This window comes from Centruroides sculpturatus, unplaced genomic scaffold (assembly GCF_000671375.1).
Source record: "Centruroides sculpturatus isolate CEXI.00-Female unplaced genomic scaffold, Cexi_2.0 scaffold743, whole genome shotgun sequence".
NCBI lineage: Eukaryota > Metazoa > Arthropoda > Arachnida > Scorpiones > Buthidae > Centruroides > Centruroides sculpturatus.
Genome location: NW_019384970.1, coordinates 160,807 through 173,579, shown reverse-complemented (window position 1 = coordinate 173,579; position 12,773 = coordinate 160,807). Strand labels below are relative to the sequence as shown.

Genomic DNA, 12,773 nt, shown 5'->3' with positions numbered 1-12,773 from the left:
TGTGTCATCGAGTAAGAATTGGATGGGGAGATTCACATCGCGACATGCTTCTGTGCAAGCAGACACGTAACGGGGACGGGTATCTTGACGGGAAGTGCGTCGGACTACTGAGCATGTCGGATTAAAAAACGTCGGACTATCGAGGGACAACTGTAATTGTGATTTACCGGCATTTTTTCTCTTTTCTCTTGTATGAAGCCCGCGTCAGTTCAAAAGTTTTGAAATGCGGCCCTTACATAGAAAAAGGTTGCCCATCCCTAGCCTAGGGGCAGGGGAGGCTCTAGAAAGATTTTCAGGTGGTGCGAGATCTCATTGATACGCCCCCACTGTAGAGACTAAAGATAACATACATTTTTTACATTATTAATTAATTAATTAATTAAGAACTCAGACCTCCGAAAGATTAGCATAGTAGTAGTATGGATGAGAAACAATAACAGTAAAAAGAAACAATATTTGTTTGAAAAGGTTAAGTGTCTGCCACAAAGTAAGCGAGCCTACCGCTATGGGGACGAGGAAACGAATCCGGACGAATCGAAAAACCCCAGGAAGTTTTCGGTGGTGTTCCGTTCGGATATTGTCGCCTCCGTTGTGGAACTTGCCCTAACTCTTAACCCGCAATGGATAGGATTAAAAGACCAAAAAAAGAGATTTTAAAATGCATATTATTCTTAATTATTTAATCAAAATATTCTGTAACTAAAATAAATTATTGGCCTGGCCAAAAGGATCTTTCGATAGTGCACATTGTGCACGGCTGTGCAAGTGAGATAAGTAGCGCCCGTTGTATGGATGGGTTATGGAACAATTGCGTTTCTTTAGCTAGTGCAGCTAGTTCCATCTCCTCCAGTTCGGCATTTGGCACATGTTTTCCTTTCCATCAGTTGTATGTTGTAAGCTAAATTTTGATACAACAGAAGTAAATACAGCACTTAAATTAAAACGCCGTAAGAAATCCAGTATTGCACATGGACGCAACGACGTTTCAAATAAACCTCGCTGGCGGTATGTTCTGAACGAGCTCAAATGCGTCAAATCACTCACTGATTGCAGTGCTTAAATAGGGAACAGAAGGTACTAGAACTTTCCCGCTAAATCCGAACCTCGAACGTAATCTTCGAATCTAATCAGACCATCCAGACCTTGAACTGGCGGTTTCCCACTCGTTCACCAGAACGCGCTCCCGTCACCGACAGACATGTTTGAACCGCGGCCGGAACACGCCGACTTCTTTCCGCGCAATACTATTATAACCTATTGACCTATAATTTTTCGTTTGAGTAAATGAGCCAGGTGTCTCTGCCCCTCCGTGGCTACGTCCCTAACGTCACCTGGTCACTATGGAAAGTTTTTTTTTTTAAATTTGTTATAGTAGTGACACGATGAGGCTGTCATTTTTACAGTTTAAATTTAATGAAGTAGGTTTAAAATACGCCATTTGCCAAAATATTTAAAAATGCAAAGTAAGGGAAATTTCGCTTTTCGTGCGTGAACGTCACGTGTTCAATGTCAGTGCCATCACCCATCCGAAATCGATACAACGTTTATTCTATAGCTAATAGAGGTTGCGGCCGACGTTTTCATCGCGTAAACGTGTACGTTGGACGTTCAGCGCCGCCTTCCTGTAAGCCTAGAAGTTTGACAATGGCGTTTGGAACGTCGGTGGAATCATGCTCGACGTTCCAAACGCCATTGTCAAACTTCTAAGCTTACAGAAATGCGGCGCTGAACGTCCAACGTACACGTTTACGCGATGAAAATGTCGGCCGCAACCTCTCTTATTATTTCCGCAATAGCCTATATTTTCCGACGAATTTAACCAAAATTTCGTCTGGATCGGACAAAAATTGCAGAGTTATAAAAGCGTGTGTGTGTGTGAATTCTTTATCAGTAATATGTTCTAATTTGTTAGGATTTCAAAGTCTAGTGAAAATTCAAAGAAGAAACAGCAAAATTTGATAGAATTCCAGACTATAAATTTATTCTCTTATATTCAAGCATTATTTTATTGTAAGAAAACGTGTGAAAAGAAATTTTGTGTGCAATTTTAGACATTTAATTCGGCTTGGGCATCTAAGAGTCGTTGAAATGGTTTCAAAGCAGGTTTCACTTCCTCTTCCAAGAATTCTTTAACCTAAAAAAAATTAATTTTTTAAAATAAATATTTTTACTTTCAAACGGTGCGAATTAAATATATATTTTATTATTTCTTGGAAATTACTTGATTTGGAGCTCTTCCGATGAACGTTTTTGGGTCGAGAAGGTTTTTCAGGTCATTATGAATCGGTGCAAAATAAGCATCCCTTTCGATTCTTTCCACCAGGTCGTTATCTTTACCTTCGTCTTTCACGACCGCAGCGGCTTGATGCGAATGAACTCTAATTTTTTCGTGGCAGTCCTGCGAATTTTCAAACGTTAAGTCAAGATTTACGTATTGAATTTGTCTTTTTACAAAACGGTACCTACTTGTCTATTTCCTCCGGCTTTAACCATTGCCATAATAACGTTTTCTGTTGCCATGAACGGCAATTCCTGATTTACGTGTCGCTCTATTACCATAGGATGTATATCGAGACGCTCTGATATGTTCTGTAGGGTATGCAATATGATGTCTGCTGTTAAAAATGCTTCTGGTAGGGTAATGCGCCTGAAATTTAGTCTTGTTATTTACTTAAATTTTTTTCGGAGAGTAGTTCGAAATCATTACGTGGAATACCTGTTCGCGCTATCGTCTAATGTTCGTTCCATCCACTGATTAGCAGCCGTATGCAAAGGATTCACGAGCAGATCCATTAGATGTCGAGCCAAGGAACAACATCTTTCGGATCGCATGGGATTTCTTTTATATGGCATAGCACTGGAACCTATTTGTGTTTTCTCAAAAGGCTCTTCTACTTCTTTTAAGTTCGATAAAAGTCTAATATCTGTACAAATCTTAATGAATAATTTTTATCATCAAAAAACTTGAATTATAATGATTTCATTACAAAAAAGTACCATCATCATGTAATGGTCATCAAGAGTATCATCATTTACTTCCAAGTAAATTAACAAAAATAAATCTTATTAAACTTTAATAATTTAATACAATTTCAGTTAATAAACCTTGCAATTCTTTTTTTTTTTTCAGTTCACACATTAAAAATTATATTAAGTAATTTATAAATAAGATAACTTAAATTTCTAAAGCTGTTTGATATCACTGGACAAAGTCTTTAACTTGTTTGATATATATATTATAAAAGAATGAGATTAGGATGATTAAAAGTAGAGGAAATCTCTCATTGGAACAAAGTTCAAGGATGTATTGACTAATTTTATTTATTTAAACTGATACGTTAATAAAATCGATAAATTCGTTGAGAAAAAGCTTGTTAAGTAAGGCAATTTACCTTGTGAATTGACGCACCTAAACCCGCCAGAGCAGAAAGGACTTCTACGTCAATCTTTCGACTGTATGTCTGTCCGCATATTTTATAACAACTATATGATATAATTAAATAAATACATATATTATAGAAAACATTTATAAAATTCTTAAAATAATTTAATACCTTTTGAATCCAGCCATTTTTGTCACAAGCATATCCAATTCTTTGACCTAAAAATTTATCAATTGAAAATGAATGAATGTTTTCATCTTAAACTTAAGTACTGTATAATAAAAAATGACATTTTACTTCTAATTCAATTTTATCATAAAATATCATATTGCATAACATTAGTGTGTGACTGTCCACATTTGTCCCAATAGCAAATAATGCTCGGAACTCAACGTCAAAAATTAATATAGTATACTGAAAGTGAAGCCGGTAAGGTAACACATTTCAAGAATAGAAAAGATTTCTTACTACGTTTTTAAATACAATTATTCACTCCTAGAAGTATACCAGCCCAGAACATAAACACAAACTTTTTACAAATTTTGAAGATGTGCATATTTCATATTAGTTGAAAATTTGAAAGGAAATTCTGATATTGTCGATTTTAATTTTACTTCTAAACACTAATAAATTCCTGAATGAGTAAAATTATCTTAAAACTTGTAATTTATAAAGTATAAAGTAAACTTTTAAAATAATCAGTTATTATTTCATAGATACGGATTTCGTAATTGAAATGAAAAAAAAAGTAGAGTAACTGATTCTATATCTAGTCAAGCACGAGATAAAGACAATAAGATATTTCTGGTAAGATGAAGAATAAAAATTACAAATAAAACTTCAAGTGAGAAAGTACAATGAAATAAATTCTAATCTAATATAAAATTTACATCTTGAATCAAGACATATTATATCAAATGACAGAATTGAAAGCTATCTTGAATATTCATTTTGTTGGAATAATGTACACTTATGTCTAATTTATTTCACTTTCTCAAAAATATGGAAACAATATGAAACTTATGTAATATTCAAATAAAATTAAATTTATCTTTAACACCGTTGCAATTTTACGTAATGTCAAAAAAGATTGAGTATAATATTGAATTTTTTGGCAGGTTAAAGAATTTTATTTGATATTTTCAATATATTTATGTAATAAGATTATATCAATCAAATATAGATAAATATTTAATTTTGATATTGTAATGTTTCATTTCTCTATTTTCTTTAGCAGCCGAATGCAAAGGATTCATGACCAGATCCATTAGATGTAGAGCCAAGGAACATCATCTTTCCGATCGCATGGGATTTCTTTTATATGGCATAACACTGGAGCCTATTTGTGTTTTCTCAAAAGGCTCTTCTATTTCTTTTAAGTTCAATAAAAGTCTAGATTATGAAATTTTTAAAATATATTTTTAGCATTCAGAATAATTTTAAAAAGGTTATTTACATTTATTTTATTTTACAATATATGATGACGATATTTATGAAACACATTGACTGTTTTATTGTTTTTAATGAATTATATATACTGTATTACTGATTATAACTTGAACTTAAAAAGAAATAAAATTTATATAATGCATTATTATGAATTACTTTGATCATTGTAATTTATTAGGTTCATATTTTTATTTAATAAAATTAATAAGTAAAAAATTAAATTACTAGTACAAAATATTAAAATATGATTTTAATTCATTAACATTTGATAGAGGATGGATCCCTGCAGTGAATCTTAATATAACGAATCAAATAATTCACGATATTTAAAAAATGTAGCAAGTTGTAAAAGTATATTCAGAAATATTCTTCAATAGCTTTTTTTTTTAAATATTTTCAGCTGTACTGTTTTTCTTAGAAATTATCATAAATCAAATGTATCCATTTTGTTGGATAAAATGCAAAATTCTATTTTTAATAAATACTCTATTTGTAATTTTGTGATGCTTCTCAATTTACAGATTTTGCATAATTTAATACATCTTTTATCTGTTACATGATTTCAAAATTATAAAAAATTATTTTGTTTAGTTATATTTATAACCTAATCAGTTTAGGTAACATTTTTATGACAAATTTGCATGTTTTCAAAATTTTGTACTGTTTTAATTTTATACTTAAACATTAAGAACGGCCTATAAAATCTGTAATAAGAAATGTCTTACATACTTTTGCTTCATCACCATTGAATAACTGTAGAAAGCTAGCTTGAGTTCCTGTCGTTCCCTTCACGCCTCTGAATTTTAATTCGTCGCGCACCCTGGTTAAGTTTCTGAGATCGGCAAGTAAGTCGGACACCCAGAGACAGGTACGTTTGCCAACCGTCGTCAGCTGAGCCGGTCTAATAAAAAAAAATTCCAATTATATATTTACATTAATGTTTGATTAAATAAACATTTTATATAAAAGATTTCCTACTGAAAGTGTGTATAGGAAAGAGTTGGCAGGTCCTTGTAATCTTCAGCAAATTTTGCCAATTTGTGGATGCAGCGTGCTAACTACATGAATAAAACAAAAAGTATGTTATGTTTTATAATTAAATATTTCATTAAATATTTTAATAACATTAGCATGTTAATCAAAGAAGTTAAGAAATAAACTTAAATTATAAATAATTGCTTTCAAATGCCATCTTTACTGTAGAACAGATAAAAAAAGGAATTTTTAGTACTATTAGAATAGTAATATTAAAATAAAGGTAGTAAAACAATTTAGCAATTTTGCAAGTAACAGATATGTTAAAGAATAATTCATCTTTCTATTAAACTATTTTTTAAAATTTAAATATTGATAAAAATAATTATGTAATAATAAATTTATCTTATTTAAGCAATGTTGACCTCACAACTTTCAGTTTGCATTGTATCTTTAGAGTAAATTAAAAGTATAAGAGTGAGAATTTAATATACATCATAAACTATTTTATTTATATGTCCATTAAATCTGTTACTTAGCTATTTAATAAGAAAGATATATTCAAAGGTGTATATATTTAATTATTTTGTTTCTTTCAACATATTTTATCTAGTATTACTCTAACAAATTTGAATTTTTAATTATTTGGATTTTAAACATGGTGTACACCAGATTTGGCCAACTTAGTTGAATATGATTCAAAAGTACACACAATCTATCATCATATTTTTATTTTATATGAAAAGTCTATTAATCTGCTCTTATAAAATTATGATGTAAAACAGTTACATTTATTGCAAGATACTTTACATTCCAGTGGTTAGTTTAGAAATTGTCATATCATCTAAGTATGGTACCACGGAAATGTTCAAAGTACAGAGTTTGAATGCCAAATTCTAAAAAGGAATTCAACCAGGAATTTGAACAATGCTTTTACATTTTGAACTGTGCACGCAGTGAAAAAGTACATTTTCTGCTTAAACACACACTGTTTTGTGTCAGTTGTCTCCCACTGCAAAAGTAATTATTGCATTATACTGTTTTCAATGCTTCTTTGGGTTTCTTTTTTTGTTGGCATGTTAAGTTATATCAATATATTATATAATCCCTATCCATTAACCATTGCATCCAAGAAGAGTGGAAGTGAAGAGCCTAAGGAGAAGGTTGTAGTAACAATGATTGTGATGAAAAAGGAACTTATTGCAAACCGTGAAAGCTGTATACATTTGGTGAATCTGGTGTCCACATTTAAAATGCCAAAGTCAATGGAGTGTGCCATTCTTAACAACAAGAAGGCAGTAAAAGCAGCAAATATGGCTAAAAGTATGACAAAACTGACCTCTAGGAGATTATGTTACAGAGATGGAAAAACTTCCATGTGGGTAAATGAGAAGCAATTGGCTGGTGATAGAGTACCTCCAAGAGTATTATTTGTGAGAAAGCCAAGCAAGTTGCATAGTAAGTTTAAATAATACTGTATAATGAAATGAATTGCATTTATGTATTTTATTTATTGTTTGTGTTTTACTTTAATGCAATTAAATGCCATATATAATATTTTTACCTTAAATTATGCATATTTTCTGTTTAAGTTTATTGAAATGGGAATTGTTTAGGGTCTAGAAATGGGTTAAATCTTTTGCTATTATTTCTAATGGGAAAAATTGATTTGGATTTCAGACAATCCAGAGTTCAAATGGCCTTCTGTAACAAATTAAATTTGAAGAGACCACCATACAACCAAAAGTGCATGTGTTCCATTCCTTGAGTTTCTCATTCAATAGCTACATATGCTTTTTTCCACGTTGCAATCAGAAACAAAGACAACTCCACATTATCTCGTACGACTTGGCACCAACAGCCCATATCTATTGCTACGGTTTGTCAGTCCCAAACAATTTATATTCCCATAGAAAATAAAAATTTTTTTCATATTTAACCGACCAAATCATCTGCGATTTATCAAAAGCTGTGCAGCAATCGGCCAGTCAATAAGAATCAACTTATTGGATATGCTCGGTACAGACATTCCCTACAGCCTATAAATTCTATTATACTTTTTCAGCAAACACCACAAATTAGCTTTTTTAAACAGTGCATATATTAAATTATGAATAACTACAGTTCCAAATTTTTATAATTATATAAATGCAATAACTAAAAACTATTAAAAAGAGAAAAGTTTTATACATCCTATTCAGCCTGCATCAGAAGACAAAGATTTCACCACTACTTCCCAACCCAGAAAACTGTCAGAATTTTCCCAATTTTCAATCAAATTGACTGTCAAGTAATCGAGTATTCAAAACAATATGCAAAACTGTATTATACGAAAAATCGATATTATAGTCATCTTAAAACGATACATCTTTGCTTAGGTCGGAGAGAAATTTCAAAATGTTTGAACGCATATGCTTCCAAGCCTCTTGCTTGCTTTCACAAACTTAAATTACTTCAAAAGGTCATTGTTAACTTGAATTGTTGTTAATTATAGAAAGTGTCGTTTAAAGGCCTGCTGAGGAGGGACGAAAAAGTCCGAAACACGTGTTTGAGGTGTATGTGTTCAGGTGAACTAAATAAAGAACATTATTTTTGAACTGTAAGACTAAATATCTGCATCCATAATTTCCCAGTATAATAAGTCCTGTTAATATATAGAAAGTACTAGTATACAAAATAAATTATAAATAGGTCATTGTTAACATTTAATGTTTTTCTTTAGAGGTACATAAACCTCTGAAGAGACTTAAGAGTATTTATTTAATATCACTCCTATAAAATAAGTTTTCTTAAAATTTGAGATTGGATTAGAGTTTTGGAAGTTTTCTAATATAATACTGATTTTATATTATATATATATATAGGCCTATATATAATAATTCTAAAATGTTATAAAATTATATAGAATTATTAACAGAACACTTACTTTTGGTAACAAAATATTCAATCCATCTCTCATCATTATTAAATCCTGAATTAAAGAAAATGTTTTGAATAAAAACAACGTCACCAAATGCAAATATTTAAAATAATTATATTTTAACCAACCGTATTATCTCCGACGTAACAAGATGTGGCACCAAGATGAATGATCGGAGCCGCTGCCGGACAGCACTTGCCGAAGACACGAACGTGAGCCATGACATCGTGTCTGGTCAGTTTTTCTTCTTCAGCCGCCTGCTGAAAGTCAATCTTGCCCACAAAGTTCTCCATTTCTCGAATTTGTTCGTCGGTGACGGGAATACCTAATTTCTATAATCAAGTATTTAATACTGTGGCTGTCAGCCATACTGTAGTTTGTATATAGTTCACAATTCCTTATTTTATTTCTATTTTTCTACTTTCTATTATCTTCGGGAACTTTCCATGTCGACCATTACTACTTGAGGGGAGAGGCTTAAGCTTAGTTCACACTGAGCATGATTCGCTAACAAAAGCGAAAAACAAAGCGAATAACCGGTCAAACATGACTTGTTATTCACTTTGTTTTTCACTTTCGCTAGCAAATCATGCTCAGTGTGAACTAAGCTTTACCCCTTCTTAGAACAAAGAGTGAAACAAAGGAGTAAGGTATTAGTGTTTCTCCAAATTTGGGGAAATAAACAAAAGAAAATGTAGCCCGAGGCAAGAAGAAAGGAGACAGGAGAACACTTTTTGGCTGGATCTTGAAAGGAACAGACATACAGTGTAGTGAGTGAAGCTCGAAAAGAGAGAAGTGGGAAGAAGACGGCAGGTACAGGAGAGGATTGTCGAGATTAGAGAGGAAGAAGCACAAGGGACTATGAAAAACCGAAAGAATCAGAGAACCTCGAGAACAGATTGCTGAATCAGTAAAGAAGAATAAAAGATCACGTCTGTGAAAGGGCACCTCCCCAAAGATATCGATTGATCAACGTGGACCCAAGTACTCTCTATCTATCTCTTTATACTTTCCTAAGTCTAAACGTTTCCCTGTTATATTAGTTTTAAGTTAGACATAAGATTAGTTTTTAAATCGGTTATCAAGGTTTTGTGTTGCGCACGTGATATGTATTTGTACGAGAATAGGAAGCAACCTATTTTCCTGTTAGGATAATAGGGTAAAGGAACCCATTAAGTTGGATCTTTGTAACAAAACAAGATAAAAGAACTGTGTTCAGAGTGCATTAAAGGAATATTCAATCATATACATTTTTCTTCTTGTGTTCCTATTTGTAACGTTTATTTGCAGACTTACAACTCATTATGAACAACCACAATACATTAAAAAATTTTAAATATTTTAAAAAGTCATTTAAAATTAAATTAGAATAAATGAAAAATTATTCTATAATTTTAGAAATTTACTTTAAAACTAACTTTATGAAACTACACCCATAGCATAGGGCATAAATCTGGCAACCTACAGAAAAAAATTCTATGCAAATACGAAGCATTGTTTGTTTTTTGGATAGTTTTTGCTAATAAAATACAAATATGAAAAAGTGAACAAGTTATTTATATAATAAATCTTGCCAAGGATTACAGTTACAGGTACGCTTGGAGGTTTTTGGTCTTATGGACACGTTATAGGACAGTGTCCTGCAATCGGTGTGCCATCACATGGTGAAAGGTGTGACGTGAACTTTCACATATTCTGTTAATTTCAAGTTTAATTTATATATGTTTATCACAGTTGTTGTGTTTCTTCTGCTTGTATTTCATTCTCTGCCGCAGCACTGACGAAATAAGACGATGTCTATTTATTCTTTATTACAAGCCAAGCATTATGTATTCTAAGAAATTATATGTAAAATAAATTTGCTCACGGGTGTTGATGTCTGTTTAATAATAATAATAGGTTAGTGGATTGTAATTTTATTAATAGTATCATATGTTTTTAAGGAGAATAACATTTCAGTGTGCCGTGTTCAGTCATATAGAAAAAGGTTGCGAAACACTGCTCTAGGGTACTGTTCGGGCCCCAATGGCCTTGTTCGCATCAGCTATTATACCTTACTGCCAGGCCATCCGAACCACCACGGCGGCGGACCCAACCCCAGCATCACTCCAGACGGTTCGGCAGGGCGCCGCGCAACGCCTAAGGAATGAATTAGGGAAAATTTAACCGGTTGGGGCTTACCTGCTCGGCTTTGGCCAAAATGACCCAGAGTCGCCTCCAGGTGGAGAATTTCCGATGGTCGCTGAAGTTGTAAGCCATTTCCTGACTGGCATATCTCGATGTCAGAGGAGATTGATAGCGGCGATGGAAATCGTCCACGTCGTCCGGAATATTCAAAAACGACACTTCTTCGCTTCTCGGAAGACCTTTATCGGCCACACGCGTCTCGTCATCCGTCGCCATTTCCCAGCAAATATAATTATCCACCTCAACGCACCGCCTGCCACTAAAATGAACCACGGCGCCTCTTCCCTATTTATGTTCTTTAAAGCGACATCTGCATTTTGTGCTCTATCACTTACTGGGTCCTTTTAAAATCGAGACCTACCTGTCCAAACTGTTCGATTTCTGATAATTATCGTCAGTTTTTATATATTGACGTACGTAACGTTAGGATTTCATGTATTTTTACAACGATATGATTGTCGAAAGTTGGCGTTCTTTCTTTTCGCTCGTGTATACAATCGGTCTCCATTCTTACGCTAACCGAATAAAAGGTGATCACGTGATAAAGGACTATACCCATCGCCCTCGTTCGGCTAAAATACAGAGTTTCCCTAACCTAATTGCACCTAAACTGAACATAACGAAAACAGTCGAGAATATTATTAGATGAAATTTTTAAAAATTTATTTTCCTTTGCAGACATTACGTACAAATGTTTTAAATGATATTATTCGTTTTTTGATAGAAAAATCGTTTAAAAAAATTTTAATGAATTACCATTAGTTTAAATTGACCATTAAACTTTAATAATTAGAAATTAATATTTAAAAAATACACCTATTTTTATGATATATTTTATTTACTTCTATTTAAATTTGCGTTATGAAGATTCTTTTTAATTTCTGTCAGAGTATATTTTACTCTATAACATGTAAAACGCATGAATGATCGACGTCAACGAATATTTTTATAAACAAATAAATATCAATAAAATTTAATTAAATTATTTCGCATTCTACAATAGTTTATATAGTACATTGCTGTCATAATTTCTAATACTGGTCATTGTCTGTAAAGATAATGTGTGGATTATATCTACATAACTAGATATGCAATATCGGAACGAGCGTACCGATATTCAGCGGCCTACCCAGGATCAGTGGTGATATTCAGCGGGTTCGGCCGAATCCGTTGTTAACATTTTCAAAGTTTTCTGAACCCGTTGTTAAACACTCGTAACATTTCTCAGTGATTTTGCTTCTTTTAAAAAATATATTAAAATATACGTATTATACTCTGTAACACTACTAAACTAGAGCCCTCTTCGCCTAGTGCAACCTCCATCGACCGTTTCAATCTCGACTAAAACAAGGTTCAATCGCGATCGACTCGAGAGAGTTCTCGAAACTAGATCCAGTCATAAGAGAGATCCCACAATCCCACGCGCGCGAGAAAATACAGTAGAACCTCCATTATCCGGACCTCCATTAACCGGATTTTCGATTATCCGGATTGTTCTAAATAAACAAAAATTTTACGAATTTGCTGATTTGCACTTGGCGAATTACGACACTGTTTATGTACGTGATGGAATGCATAACTTTTTTGTTTCAACAACGTCTCACCCGGCACAGTGGTCGTAAACTCTTAAATATATTTTGCGTCGTAATAAAAATATAACTTACGTATATTTAACGTATTTAACGTTATAATTACGTATTTAACGTATTTAACGTATATAAATACGTAAACATACGTATTTATAAATAATTTATATCCAAATTACATCATTTCTATGACCAAGGGCGGCGTAAGGCATGGACGACGTGGGCCACCGCCTATGCCTAACGGTCCGAAGGGCCTCGCGCCTCGAAGGTTTA

At 32.8% G+C, this 12,773-nt stretch overlaps 1 protein-coding gene across 1 annotated transcript; it reads right to left on the bottom strand.

Annotated features, from left to right (window-relative positions):
* Window positions 1-1,954: 1,954 nt before the first annotated feature.
* Window positions 1,955-11,423, bottom strand: LOC111632597 (adenylosuccinate lyase-like). The gene is made up of 11 exons (XM_023377074.1): window positions 10,909-11,423; window positions 8,856-9,059; window positions 8,734-8,778; window positions 5,811-5,890; window positions 5,562-5,733; window positions 3,555-3,601; window positions 3,393-3,483; window positions 2,717-2,934; window positions 2,467-2,647; window positions 2,222-2,398; window positions 1,955-2,134 (listed from the first exon to the last, which is right to left on the bottom strand). The coding sequence occupies exons 1-11, from the start codon at window positions 11,128-11,130 to the stop codon at window positions 2,048-2,050; spliced, it is 1,524 nt and encodes a 507-aa protein (XP_023232842.1). The 5' UTR covers window positions 11,131-11,423; the 3' UTR covers window positions 1,955-2,047.
* Window positions 11,424-12,773: the final 1,350 nt, after the last annotated feature.